The 14,850-nt window shown below is 51.4% G+C and overlaps 1 protein-coding gene across 3 annotated transcripts in view; it reads right to left on the bottom strand.

Annotated features, from left to right (window-relative positions):
• Positions 1 to 2,727: 2,727 nt before the first annotated feature.
• Positions 2,728 to 14,850, bottom strand: part of PAPPA2 (pappalysin 2) — a 560,359-nt gene continuing 548,236 nt past the window's right edge. For 2 of the 3 annotated variants that reach the window (XM_063939704.1, XM_063939707.1), the window contains 2 exons: positions 4,700 to 4,798; positions 2,728 to 3,375 (listed from right to left, as the gene is read on the bottom strand). In XM_063939704.1, coding sequence (XP_063795774.1) covers positions 3,226 to 3,375; positions 4,700 to 4,798 — 249 coding nt within the window. In that variant the 3' untranslated portion in view covers positions 2,728 to 3,225. The remainder of the gene's footprint in view (positions 3,376 to 4,699; positions 4,799 to 14,850) is intronic. The other variant, XM_063939705.1, reaches the window with a different exon arrangement.

Genomic DNA, 14,850 nt, shown 5'->3' with positions numbered 1-14,850 from the left:
CTCACCTATCCCTTAATCCTTCTCACTACACAATTATTCCCTGCGATGCCCTGGGGTTGCTTGGCTGTGGTTTTTTGGGGGGTCCCATGCCCTAGGTTTCAACCCCTATAGTGTTAGGTACTGCAGCAGAGTGGAGTCCCTTGCCACGGGGCTGCAGCTTCATGCATTGATCAATACATAACTAAACTCCACTATTTATTATATGCTAAGCTGTATGATATCAGTAATGCTAGAGACAGTGCACCTACAACACCCCCCCCCCCCCCCTTTTCTTCTGTAAAACTACAAGTCTCAGTAGGTAGCACCTCACATTACTGGCAGCTATAGGTGTGCAGTCTAAGGCCCCTCCCTATAAAATTAAAGTTTGCAGTCAAGGTCCCCCATTTTTTCCTCTATATTTGTGTACATATTGTACACTTGAAGGTTACACTCCTTCAGTTTGGTATTGTCACCGCTCCCATCTACTCTGAAGTGTTTTTAATCAGCACAGGTTCCTACTGTACACTGCTGATTGCTTAAAGGTAAGAACTGGATAAAATTTTTATATCGTTTTAGTATTAGGGATGTTATGGACTCATCTGTTGAAGTTCATTTGGATTTGGTGAATAGGGCCATATTTTGGCCAAATATGTGCTAAGAACTTCACTTATACTGCATGTTAATTGTAAGAGTTTATCAAAATTATTTTGAATATCAGTGTTCTGAGTGCTAATAGTGTGCACCTGCATTTTTCATTTTCCTTTATGCAGTTTCTAGGTACTCAGAAACCCCCCTGCACACGCTACTGCCTCCTTCCCATCTTTAGGGCTGCTCCTAGAAATTTCCCAGGCTGTTTTTTTTTATCCCAATCCGCCCCTGATTGTTTGACAGTTTATAAACTGCACACCAATACCGATCAATGGTGAATACACGGTTGAGTGACATTATTATGACCACCTCCTATATTTGACGTCGGCATCACTTAGCCCATGAGGTACGTCACTTGTGCGCTGGCTTGGTGGGTATACAGATGTGTTCTCTAACTTCTCTTACATCCTTGCTGCAGTCACGCTAAACAGCCATTGAATTCACGCAATGACGTGGTGGACACAGGAGCGCCGAGCATCTTTTTTGCATTTTTGTTCTGCTAAAGTAATGTAATAGGACGCACAAGCAGCTTCTGCTGATTAAAAAGATTTGCAGCATGCCTATATTCTGGGTTCACTACGGCTGGCCGGCGGTCGGGCTCCCGGCGACCAGCATCCCGACGCCGGGAGCCCGACCGCCGGCTTACCGACAGCGTGGCGAGCGCAAATGAGCCCCTTGCGGGCTCGCTGCGCTCGCCACGCTACGGGCACGGTGGCGCGCTACGCGCGCCACACTATTTTATTCTCCCTCTATGGGGGTCGTGGACCCCCACGAGGGAAAATAAGTGTCGGTATGCCGGCTGTCGGGCTCCCGGCGCCGGTATACTGAGCGCCGGGAGCCCGACCGCCGGCATACAGAAGACCACCCCTATATTCTGTGTGTAATTGCGGCACTATCTGCATCGAAATGCAACGTTACAGTGTTTTCCATGAAAACACTGTAGCATAGTATTTTGTATGCAAATGCAGTCGCAGTCACACACACAATATAGGCATGCTGCATATAATTTGAATCAGCAGAAGCTGCTTGTGCGTCCTATTACATGACACATTTTCGCAGAAAAAAAAATGCAAAAAAAGATGCTTGGCGCTACCGAGTTACACGGTACTCGTGTGTTATGTGTAACGCGACTTGTAATGCACGGAGCAAAGATGTAAGAGGACACATCTGTATAAGGTGTGTGATAGGCCATCAACACACACATCACTCATTGCTGTCATGGGTAAAAGGGGCAATTTATCCAAGTTACAAAAAGGGTTAATTATTGGCTTTCTGGCCAAGGGTGGCAGTATTTCTGAAACAACGCAGTTTGCGGTGGTGAAGATGTATTGTGTCTGGATAAATGTCACTATTGTGAATAACCGACATGTAAACCATGTGCCTTTGATGTGAGAGGTGAACGTTGGCTACAAAAGTGCGTGAGGGCTGACCGACACGCTACAGTGAAGCAGCTCACCGTCAAAATGAACCTGGGGGCGACCAGACGTGTATCTAAAATGAGAGTTCAGTCTGTCTAGCTGCTGTCCATACTGCACATGGTGGTTACTCTGGCTGGAATGCAGTTAATATACCAACTGTCGGGATCCCAGCGATCAGGAGACCGACGCCAGAATCCCGACAGCCGATGAAATGCAGACGAACGAAATCCCAACCAACACAGATTATTCCCAGTTGGTTGGTGTGTCCACGGCCACGTCACCAACTGAGTGGGAATATAACCTGTAGCGAGCCACCGGGCCTGAAGCGCGGCGAGCGCAGAGAGCCCGCGAGGGGCCTCGATGATGGGATTTCAACAGACGGGATGGCGTTACCGGTATAGTGACAGCTGGTATCCCATCTGCCTGTCAAACATATGTATTCCCTCTGGCTATTATCTGGTGGCAATAATAACGTGACTCGACCGTGTATAACCCCCCATGTGCTCTGGGTTACTATTAATTATAATATAAGAAGTATAAGAATATTCCTGCTAAATGAACAAAACAAACAATGTCACTCTGACGTGTTATATGTGCCACATGGCTAGTTAGTGGGAATCATAAAAGCAGAAAAACTAGAAGCCACAATCATCTTTTTTGACAGGGAAACATAACAAACAAGTACATTTAATACCCTGGTATTTATTCATATATTATAATTTTATAAACTACCTTGGACTGCAGCGATACTGACAAATTTCTAATACAAAACTAATCCATTATACACAACATACTGTGGTCATGCAGATGACAGGACAAACACTGAGAGACATATTTCAAATGATCTGCCTTAGAATACTTATATATCTGATACTGTATAGTGTAGGGCAGATAACGGAACGCTGTACAATGAATAGAGGTGCTCTGGAATATCAGTCTACATTTGGTTAATACAGGCGGAGGTAAAGATGACATGAACGTTTCTGTGCGTAAGTTCTCAGTCGGAGTTCTCCAGGATGGTGCACACATGTTGTATACTCCCATTTCCATTTCCAATGCTATCCATGTCATCTGGACACATAGAAATGTTTCAGTGTCAAAGGCCATGTGAGGTGCCGAGCTGCACTGATGACGCTGTCATGGCTGAATGTGAGATTTTTTTTTCCCCCACAATGGTTCCTCAAGTAGTTGGTGTGTGCAAGTTCTCCCCAATCGCCAGTGACGGAAGTGGCAGCCATTCTGGCCTTTGAGATCGATTCTCCTCAGCTTCTGGGTCAAGGCATGTACACTCATCCCCCTCACAATCAGTGCCAAAGGTCACCACCCGACCCTGCAAAACAGAAGAGTAGAACAGGTGATCTATGCACTCTACTGTACTGTACTGTACCAATGGAGAAGCCACCATAATTTGTCCCCGGTGCCCAGATTGAACCCCTCAATGTGGCAGTGCATTGTGGTGACATCACCACAGTGGTGGACCCATGAGAAGTAGAGAGACTCCCGCATCTACTAAGCAAACCGTGCTGGTGTATCCGTCATCAAATGGAACTACAGATGAGACAGTGTCCTCATACATTATAGCTGCAGTCTTGCCAAACTGCCCCCTTGGCGTGCCAGGTACCATGAGACTCTGCTAGCAGAGATCCATGGAACCTGGAAGCTCACTTGCACCAGTAAACTCAGACTGCGTGACGTATTGAGACTAGATGTAAGAGGACACATCTGTAAAAAATAGCACAGGATGTGGGCATGGAAGACAGACATGGACACAAGGGGTATATAGATGGAGTCAAGGTCGCAGCAAGAGATGGAAAAACAAAAGCACAGAAACAGTGGTGTAGTGTTGAGGGTGTAGGAGATGGGCAGCAGTCTGGTTACACAGGCACTAGGTTTGGGACAGAAGCCAGAAGACATGAGAAGCTGTTAGGAATGAGAAGGTCACAAAAGGGTACATAGAGCCCCCTGGAAGGCATTCAACAAAGTCAAAACATCTGTGGGTGTGTATTAGGCATTATAGATCACTGATGGGGAACCTTTGGCACTCCAGCTGTTGTTGAACTACACATCCCAGCATGTCCCTCTACAGTTTTGCTATTTAGCTATGCTAAAACAGTAGCAGGGCATGCTGGGATGTGTAGTTCAACAACAGCTAGAGTGCCAAAGTTCCCTATTACTGTTATAGGTGATGGGGATATAGGGTCCACGCTAAGGTTTAGTGGCCGTTAACTATATCACTATGGTTACCATTTTTGTTTAGTACAAATATATAATATATATAATATTTAAATGGTAACACTTTAACCGTAAACTTTTCATTTAAATCGAGCAATCTGGGGGGGCTGAAGCTCATTTATAATGTAGTTCATGCTACGGTATGTCTCAGTGATGTCATCAGAAGTTAGCGAAGTGACAGGCTGAATATTGCTTCAACCACAAACCAGCCGCTGCTGCTGCTGCTGTATGATGCTTTCACTTTAAATATGTTGATGCTGCCCAGCAGAAAAGAAGAAATGACTTTGGATCCCGTTGACAGAAAAAAAAGGATTTACTTATCCTACCAGATAAATGGCAGCTTGAAGTCACACAATTGTGTCCATACACACAGGGTACATTGTTGGGGAGAAAAGGACTTGTCAGTTGAATGGTGTCCTTACCTTGTGTGAGGACAGAGTAGAGACACAGCAGTCCCCTCCGTCATACTGACAATACGCTCGGTTATTAATTGTGTCACACCAGCCATCTGCTTGAAAGGGCTACACAGAAACACACAGTAAGTCAGCATAATACACCAAGGAAATCAATAGACAGTATGTAACCTTTACTGATTTTACTCTGAGGGTACGGAGAGAACAATATTTTTTTCATTGCCTGCAGAAAATTGCGGAGATGAAATGCTTTGTCTGTTAGATACATTCTCGATGTGTAGGTGGATAAATGTGACACTTTTATCAGGCTGAAAGCTGCAGCATCTGTTGTGCCGCCTTCCATAAGAGAAAAGAATCTGAACAGAATACAGCCATTTACATAGTGCACAGACAAAAGATAGATCCAAACTGCTTGTGTAAAGGGAGAAAAACCTGAATGTCATAGGATCCTGGGTTTTGTGCATCACGACAGGGAGATTGGGAGGCTCCAGAATAGCAGCTAAAACAATGGCACGCTTTAGGGAGCATAGGCGCCAAAATGGCGCTGCGGCGATATAGGGGGGAGGGGTGGCACACGCGACCGCGGGCCAACGGCGGGAAAGGGGGGACGGGGGCAGGTATGCCGTCCTCCTTTTCACACCTGGGGGGACAGGGCAGCCAGTAGGGCAGCAGGGGGGAAGAGGGGGCAGGAAGGGGTTAAAAAGCAGAGGCAGGAGGGGAAGCGGCATTGCTACAGAGGGAGACGGACGGAGATAGATGCGGCCGGGAGAGCAGCAGCGGGAGCAGTATTAACAGAGGCCTTACCTCGTTGCCGGACAGAGCTCGATGCAGACGGGAGAGCAGCAGCGGGAGCAGCATTAAAGAACACGTCACCTCTTTTAAACCAGCGGGTCTGGGTCGCAGCACCTCCAGCTCAGAGCAGCAGCAGCCGTCCATCAGCTCCAAGAGGAAAAGACAGCGGGGAAAGAGCACCAGCAAAGCGCCCAGGAGCGGGACACATCCAGCCAGACGAGGTACCGCAAGCCCCAGGGTAGCGACAGCAGGGTATTATGGAGCCACTGGCAGCAAGGTCAAGCAGAATCAAAAAAGCCCCCAGTCGCTTCAGAGAAGAGGGAGAGGAGAGCATCCGGAAGAAGGGGAACAGAAGAGTGAGGAAGCAGCAGCACTTGCAGCGTGGAGGAGCACAGGCAGAGGGCGCACCCCCTAGTGGTCGGAGGGCGAAAGAGCGGTCCCTGGCAGCCCAAAGCAGAAGAAAAAAAGAGGCATCATACAGACAGAAGGGAGAGCAGCATGGGGAGGAGATCCAAGCACCGGCAGCGTACGACAGCATTCCAGCAGCGGCAGAATCAGACGGGGCGGAGTCAGGCGCAGAGGCGCAGAGCGTCACGGCCCACTCAAGTCAAACTGGCGCGCCACGGATGTCAACTCAACAGAGGGGCAGCGGCATTGCGGCAGCAGCGCTGGGCTCATCCGCGGGCACACCAGCAGAATGGGTACAGCAGGCATCTACGCAGCTATTTAAGGAGCTGGCGCAATTCCCAGCGGCCGCACCAAGGAGATCAAGGGAGCGGGAGTCAGCACATCACGGCAAGGGTGAGAGTCAACGCAGACGACGCGCGGCGAGGGATCACGGTCACCGTCATCACCCAACCCGTTACCTTTCACCCGCGAGAAGCATCCGCCACTACTCAAGGTCGATTGGAAGGGCATCGCCGGCGACGGCCAGCGGCGGCCAAGTGTCGCCAGCAAGGAGCTACCGCACGCAGCACCGGGATTGCCGGGGCTGCAGCTGCGCACGGCGATCAGAGCGGAGGGAGCAGCCTTACCGCGACAGGGAGCAATTTCTTCAGGAGGAATACAGCGGCTCAAGCAGGCGTCATCGCAGCCCACAGCGATCTTGTTTGGGGAGCACGAGGCAGTGGGACCAGGAAGCAAGGGTTTTCATTAGCACAGACTCAACACTGCAAAGGAGCTACCCTAACCGCGGGCAGCAGTTTGGCACGCCGCGGAGAGAGCATCGCGAGAGGCGCGCGAGCAGCCGGGATCAGAGGCAAGGAGGCGAGAGCACGGCCTACGCTTCGTTCGGCGTGGCGCCATCATTTCCAGCGGTTCACGCAGAACATGCCCAGGTGACAGGGTCATCTCCTTGCGCCAAGGTCGGCGCAGGATACGCAGCACCCAGATGGACAGCGACGGGGTCATCTCCTTGCGCCAGGATCGGCACAGGACATGCAGCACCCAGAGGGACAGCGACGGGGTCATCTCCTTGCGCCAGGGTCGGCGCAGGACACGCAGCACCCGTAGAGACAGCGATCGAGGACGCGGCGCTCGGGATCGGTAAGAACAATGTCGACAATAATGACTTGCATAATGTTTGTATGACCCAAAATACTTGTCAGAATGCGCAGAGTATATGCAGCGATTTATGCAACGCAGCAGGGGGGTCGAGTCATAGCAGTTTCCATAGAATGTGTGTTATGCCAGGAAGCGCGCAAGGGGTACAGCGTAGCAGTATTGATGTCGATAAAATGACAGGAGCGCAGAGGGGCGGGGTAGAGGCGCAGTCAGACGCAGATTTGGGGCTAACCCCGGCGGAGTCGGACGAGGACGACGCATGCAGGGTGTTGAGGGAGCAATGGCTGGCAGCAGTTGCGAAGTGGAAGAGTAAGAAGGGCAGCATTCCCGGGGCTGACGCAACCAGGGAAAAAATGGGTGTGGTAGAACATGATAAGGCAACAGCTTTTGTGCAGGGAACCGCAGGCCTAGTATGCGCCTTCGGTTCAGTAGCGGCCCACTTGCCGGCGCTGACTAGGAAGGAAATCGAAAAAGGGGCTTTTATAGATATATGTTCACTGACGGAGGCAGGGCTAAAGGCCAAGGAGGCAGCGAAGCCAAAGGGAGAAAGGCAGTCAGAAAGCTATAAGACAATTGAGCATTGGCTGAGTGGTATGTTTGCCTATACAGCTTGTTATACGGAGGCGTACCCTGAAGCAGCCGCGGGCATGCTGAGGTACACAAACTTCATTTACTCGGTGTATAAGGAACACGGGGGGACGGTATGGAGAAAATATGATGAGCGTTTTAGGGCAAGGGCGGTGGGCGGGAAGCCCATTGATTTCGGCGTCAGGGACGTTGACGAATGGTTGAAAGCCCAGTCGGCAGGGGCCCCAGAAAAGGTCTTAACTACACATAGGCCGTTTGCAGGGAGGCCTAGCGCGCAGAAACCAGATCATAAATGCTGGGCATTTAATGAGATGCGGTGCACTCGCGCGCAGTGCAAATTTAAGCACGCATGTTCAATCTGCGGCGCGAATCACGCAGCCAAAGAGTGCAGCAGACAGAGGGGAAATAACCAGAAAAAGGTACCCGCAGCGGCAGGGCCTAACAAAAGCAATTAGTCCAGTAAACTCGAACAGGATCCTGGCATGGCTGGCCAGGTATCCCAAGAGCCAGGAAGCCAATTTGCTGCGGGCGGGGTTCGGGGACGGGTTTAGGATACCCATAACTAAGGAAGTCGCGCCCTCCGGCAGCTCCAGAAATTTAAAGTCTAGCAGGGAGCAGCCACGAGCGGTGCGGGAAAAAATTATCAAGGAGCTAGCTTTAGGGAGAATGGCAGGGCCTTTCGTAGCCCCCCCAGTGGCGGGGCTAGTTATATCACCGTTGGGGCTGGTCCCCAAGAAAGCACCGGGGAAATTCAGGCTCATTCAGCATTTGTCCTATCCAGAAGGGGCGTCGGTAAACGACGCTTTGGACAGGGACGAATGCTCAGTGCAGTACCAGTCCTTCGACTCGGCTGTCAGGTCGATCCGGACACAGGGGAAGGGGGCCCTGATAGCAAAATTAGACATCGAGTCTGCCTTCAGACTGCTCCCCCTACATCCTGAGAGTTTCAGGCTCATGGGGATAAGCTTTGACGGGTTTTTCTTCATTGACAAATGTTTGCCAATGGGTTGCGCTATTTCGTGCGCATATTTCGAGGCTTTTAGCTCTTTCCTGCAGTGGTGCTGGGAGGAGCGCACGGGGTCAAGAGCTATAGCACACTACCTGGACGATTTCCTGGTGGCAGGGCCTCCAGATTCGACACGGTGCGCCCACCTTCTGAGCGAGCTGCAGGCCATGCTGGAGGAGTTCGGCGTGCCTATCGCAACAGAGAAGACGGAGGGGCCCAAAACGGTCCTATCCTACCTGGGGATAGAGATTGACACAGATAGACAGGAGTGCAGGCTCCCCGAGGAAAAAATACGGAGGCTGGAAAGGGAAATCGGGCTGTGCGTAAAGGCAAAAAAGGTTACGTTGGGCCAGCTGCAATCATTATTGGGAAGCCTCAATTTTGCATGCAGGGTGATCCCAATAGGTAGGATTTTTAAACGGCGGCTCGAGCAAGCCACCGCTGGCGTTGCAAAGAGACATCACTTTGTGCGGATCAACAGGGATTTGAGGGAGGACCTGCGAGTATGGGAGGAATTCCTCCTACATTTCAATGGAGTGCGTATGTGGCCCAAAGTAGTACGGTCCAATCACGCAATGCATCTATTTACGGATGCCGCAGGGGGGACAGGCTTCGGGGCATACTGGCAGGGAGAATGGTGCGCGCAGGTTTGGCCCACATCGTGGGAGGAGGCGGGGCTCACCAAGAACTTGGCGGCCTTGGAGTTGTTCCCAATAGTCGTAGCAGTGACAATATGGGGGGAGAGACTCGCCAACAGGCAGATTCAATTCTGGTGCGATAATATGGGGGTGGTTCAGGCGGTGAACAACCAGAGGGCCTCATCGCCACCAGTCGTCAGGTTGATCAGAAAATTGGTGCTAGCATGCTTGCATCATAATATTACATTCAGGGCGAAACATCCCATCAGTGTGCAGGGATCAGGGCGAAGCGGCGCTGTTTGGGGCCGCATTCGCGATGGCTTTTAGCGGAGCATTCAGGATTAGCGAGCTTGTAGCGAGATCTAAGCTCACAAACGGCGACGGGCTGCAGTACAAGAACGTCGTCATAACCGAGCAAGCTGTGTTATGCAAAATACAGAAGTCGAAGACTGATCAGGAGGGTAAGGGAAAATGGGTTCAGTTGCGCAAGCACACGGATATTGCGGCATGTCCGGTGGCGGCGGTCAAGGCCTTCCTAGACCACAGGCCACGAGGTGGGGATAATTTTCTCATACACACGGACGGGTCACCACTAACTAAATATCAGTTTACGGCGGTCCTGAAAAAATGCGTAACGGCCAGCGGATGGCAGGCCGATAGGTTTAGCACTCATTCATTCAGAATCGGTGCCGCCACGTCGGCAGCTAGCGAGGGCTGCGCTGGCGAGGAGATCAGAGCGCTGGGCCGGTGGAAATCAGATCGCTATAAAGTTTACGTCAGGCCGGTTACCAGCAATCTAACATCTAATTAAATCTCCCCCCCCCCCCCCCCTCCGCAGGGAGCAAAGAGGCGAAGCGCATTTGGATCGTCGGCCATTCCTACATTCACTGGGCGGAAAAGAGGGCCGCCGGCAGGCCCTACGGCAGGCAGCTGGGGCTGGCAAGGAGCGCGGGACGCGTGTTTTGGTTCGGGCGGAGGGGGATGAGGTGGCACAGCCTCAGGGAGGTGTTGCTGGGAGGTGAAAAAACGGCGGGCAGCCCAGACACAATAGTCATTCATTTAGGGGGTAACGATTTGGGGAACACGAAGTCCCTTGACATGGTAAGAAGCATGGGCACTGACCTGGCATGGGCCAAAGCACGTTGGCAGGCAGCGAACATCGTGTGGTCCAGCATCATACCTAGGCTCACATGGCGCGGGGCGCGAAAAGGGGCTGCCATAGAAAGGACCAGGAAAAAGGTGAATGTAGCAGTGAGTAAGTGCGTGAGGGCGATGGGTGGAAAGGTCATCCGTCACCCGGACATCAGTCAGAAGGTAAAGGGCTTGTACAGGGCAGACGGGGTGCATTTGTCGGACGTCGGCATTGACTTGTTCAACAACGCTTTGCAGGAGGCTTTGGAAGTCGAGGTTAGGGAGAATGGCAGGGTGGGGGGGTTTTCGGTAATCGGGCAGACCCCGAAACCTCAGTGGCGGGAGGAAGCGGTGCGCAAGGCAGGTGGAGGACGGGAGCCAGCTGAGGTTGCAGATTCACCGACGGCGACGTGACGCATGCCAGGCTCCAGCTGTCGACGGCGGGCCGACGGCGGCTCACCAGGCCAGAGGAATCTGCGGGGGCTGGCTCACTAGCGGGGGCGTTGCTGAGGGCCTACGGCGTAGGTATGTGGCACGCCCCGTCGTAAATCAATGATCGGCATTGATAGGGTTTTTTGTGCCTTGCCCACCGTTTCTCTGCCCCTACCCTGGAAAAAAGTGTAAGTTGTAAATAAGGTAATGGTTAATAAAGAACTGTGGCCAATGATTCAATCCCAGATCTTGTCTCCGAGTATTATTTCGGTAGGGACGACAGGGGGGTTGGTTAGCAGGGGCGCAGCGGACCACCCTCTCCCCCTTAAGGGAGCATAGGCGCCAAAATGGCGCTGCGGCGATATAGGGGGGAGGGGTGGCACACGCGACCGCGGGCCAACGGCGGGAAAGGGGGGACGGGGGCAGGTATGCCGTCCTCCTTTTCACACCTGGGGGGACAGGGCAGCCAGTAGGGCAGCAGGGGGGAAGAGGGGGCAGGAAGGGGTTAAAAAGCAGAGGCAGGAGGGGAAGCGGCATTGCTACAGAGGGAGACGGACGGAGATCCCACCCACCCACCCCCTGTGTTAGGAACTGTATTGTTTTGTATATGCCTGTCAGCATTTGGAGTGTCTATGTCTGTCAGCATTTTGCGTGTTATATATATATATAAAATAAAAAATAAAATAAATAAATAAATAAGAACTTGGAAAGGAAATGGGACGTTTTTACGAATGCAATTTGTGGTCGACAAAGTCTTGGTTATGCATGTTGTTTTGTCACAGTTGGTAAGAGGACGGCAGGAGGAAGCGGTGCGCAAGGCAGGTGGAGGACGGGAGCCAGCTGAGGTTGCAGATTCACCGACGGCGACGTGACGCATGCCAGGCTCCAGCTGTCGACGGCGGGCCGACGGCGGCTCACCAGGCCAGAGGAATCTGCGGGGGCTGGCTCACTAGCGGGGGCGTTGCTGAGGGCCTACGGCGTAGGTATGTGGCACGCCCCGTCGTAAATCAATGATCGGCATTGATAGGGTTTTTTGTGCCTTGCCCACCGTTTCTCTGCCCCTACCCTGGAAAAAAGTGTAAGTTGTAAATAAGGTAATGGTTAATAAAGAACTGTGGCCAATGATTCAATCCCAGATCTTGTCTCCGAGTATTATTTCGGTAGGGACGACAGGGGGGTTGGTTAGCAGGGGCGCAGCGGACCACCCTCTCCCCCTTAAGGCATCATGATATTGTATAAGCGTCCTGTAAGTGGTCCCTGAACCCATAAAGGGACAGTGATCTAAATAGGGTGTGCTCAGTGACATCTTAATTACTGGAACGTGTGCCAGAGGGGACATTAATTACTGCTTCAAGAGGGGGATATGGAAAACTGTGCTCTCTAGGATATGATTGGGGTATTCAGGGGCTACGGCCCTACAAGAGAGGTTCTTCTCTCATTAATGCAGTTAGTAAGATAATTATTGAAGCGCTCACTGGTACCTACAGTATACAGGGGGTCATTCCGAGTTGATCGTAGCTGTGCTAAATTTAGCACAGCTACAATCATTCACACTGACATGCGGAGGGACGCCCAGCACAGGGCTAGTCCGCCCCGCATGTCAGTGACGGCCCCCCGCAGAAGTGCAAAGGCATCGCACAGCGGCGATGCCTTTGCACTTCAAGAGTAGCTCCCGGCCAGCGCAGCTTTAGCGTGCTAGCCAGGAGCTACTAATCACTCCCCGGCCCTCAGCGGCTGCGTGTGATGTCATGCAGCAGCTGTGGTCCGCCCCCCCCCCCGTTCGGTCCGGCCATGCCTGCGTTGGCCGGTCCGCTCCCACGAAACGGCGGCCAAATGCCGCCGTTCCGCCCAGTGATCGCCTCTGCCTGTCAATCAGGCAGAGGCAATCGCAGCCATGCTACGGCCTTTGGCCGTCTGGCATGCGCCGGCGCACTACGGCGCCGGTGAATGCGCAGTAGGGACCCATTCGCTTGGCTGCGACAAAAAGCAGCGAGCGGGTCAGAATGACCCCCATTATGTCTACGTGGTAATGATATAGTAAATGAAATAAGTAATCAGTTGTGGATGTAAAAACATTTGTTATTAAAATTCTATAAGCACATGGTGGGGTAATGTAAATAGTGACAATAACGGGAACATGTAACGAGGTCAGGATCTGTGTATAGGCCGATGTGCCCCCTGTCACCTTCCTACCATGGGGAGAGAGACATAACTGCTGAGGATGTATTTCCATTTGGTCTATGATCTTGTCTTAACCATACGCCCACCTATAAATAAATGTGTCGCTGTGCAACCTTCAGTGAGGGATTGGAGGCCGAGTAACAGGAGCAGCGACCTGTGAGGGCTTTGCTGATGTGATCAGCGTATCAGCATTAGAATTGGCTATGAGTCCCAACTAGAGATGAGCGCCTGAAATTTTTCGGGTTTTGTGTTTTGGTTTTGGGTTCGGTTCCGCGGCCGTGTTTTGGGTTCGAACGCGTTTTGGCAAAACCTCACCGAATTTTTTTTGTCGGATTCGGGTGTGTTTTGGATTCGGGTGTTTTTTTCAAAAAACACTAAAAAACAGCTTAAATCATAGAATTTGGGGGTCATTTTGATCCCAAAGTATTATTAACCTCAAAAACCATAATTTACACTCATTTTCAGTCTATTCTGAATACCTCACACCTCACAATATTATTTTTAGTCCTAAAATTTGCACCGAGGTCGCTGTGTGAGTAAGATAAGCGACCCTAGTGGCCGACACAAACACCTGGCCCATCTAGGAGTGGCACTGCAGTGTCACGCAGGATGTCCCTTCCAAAAAACCCTCCCCAAACAGCACATGACGCAAAGAAAAAAAGAGGCGCAATGAGGTAGCTGTGTGAGTAAGATTAGCGACCCTAGTGGCCGACACAAACACCGGGCCCATCTAGGAGTGGCACTGCAGTGTCACGCAGGATGGCCCTTCCAAAAAACCCTCCCCAAACAGCACATGACGCAAAGAAAAAAAGAGGCGCAATGAGGTAGCTGACTGTGTGAGTAAGATTAGCGACCCTAGTGGCCGACACAAACACCGGGCCCATTTAGGAGTGGCACTGCAGTGTCACGCAGGATGTCCCTTCCAAAAAACCCTCCCCAATCAGCACATGATGCAAAGAAAAAGAAAAGAAAAAAGAGGTGCAAGATGGAATTGTCCTTGGGCCCTCCCACCCACCCTTATGTTGTATAAACAAAACAGGACATGCACACTTTAACCAACCCATCATTTCAGTGACAGGGTCTGCCACACGACTGTGACTGATATGACGGGTTGGTTTGGACCCCCCCCAAAAAAGAAGCAATTAATCTCTCCTTGCACAAACTGGCTCTACAGAGGCAAGATGTCCACCTCATCATCACCCTCCGATATATCACCGTGTACATCCCCCTCCTCACAGATTATCAATTCGTCCCCACTGGAATCCACCATCTCAGCTCCCTGTGTACTTTGTGGAGGCAATTGCTGCTGGTCAATGTCTCCGCGGAGGAATTGATTATAATTCATTTTAATGAACATCATCTTCTCCACATTTTCTGGATGTAACCTCGTACGCCGATTGCTGACAAGGTGAGCGGCGGCACTAAACACTCTTTCGGAGTACACACTTGTGGGAGGGCAACTTAGGTAGAATAAAGCCAGTTTGTGCAAGGGCCTCCAAATTGCCTCTTTTTCCTGCCAGTATAAGTACGGACTGTGTGACGTGCCTACTTGGATGCGGTCACTCATATAATCCTCCACCATTCTATCAATGTTGAGAGAATCATATGCAGTGACAGTAGACGACATGTCCGTAATCGTTGTCAGGTCCTTCAGTCCGGACCAGATGTCAGCATCAGCAGTCGCTCCAGACTGCCCTGCATCACCGCCAGCGGGTGGGCTCGGAATTCTGAGCCTTTTCCTCGCACCCCCAGTTGCGGGAGAATGTGAAGGAGGAGATGTTGACAGGTCGCGTTCCGCTTGACTTGACAATTTTGTCACCAGCAGGTCT

The sequence above is a fragment of the Pseudophryne corroboree genome, chromosome 9, assembly GCF_028390025.1.
Source record: "Pseudophryne corroboree isolate aPseCor3 chromosome 9, aPseCor3.hap2, whole genome shotgun sequence".
Taxonomy (NCBI): domain Eukaryota; kingdom Metazoa; phylum Chordata; class Amphibia; order Anura; family Myobatrachidae; genus Pseudophryne; species Pseudophryne corroboree.
Note: the sequence above shows the minus strand (reverse complement) of the source record. Positions and strands in the feature narration are given on the sequence as shown.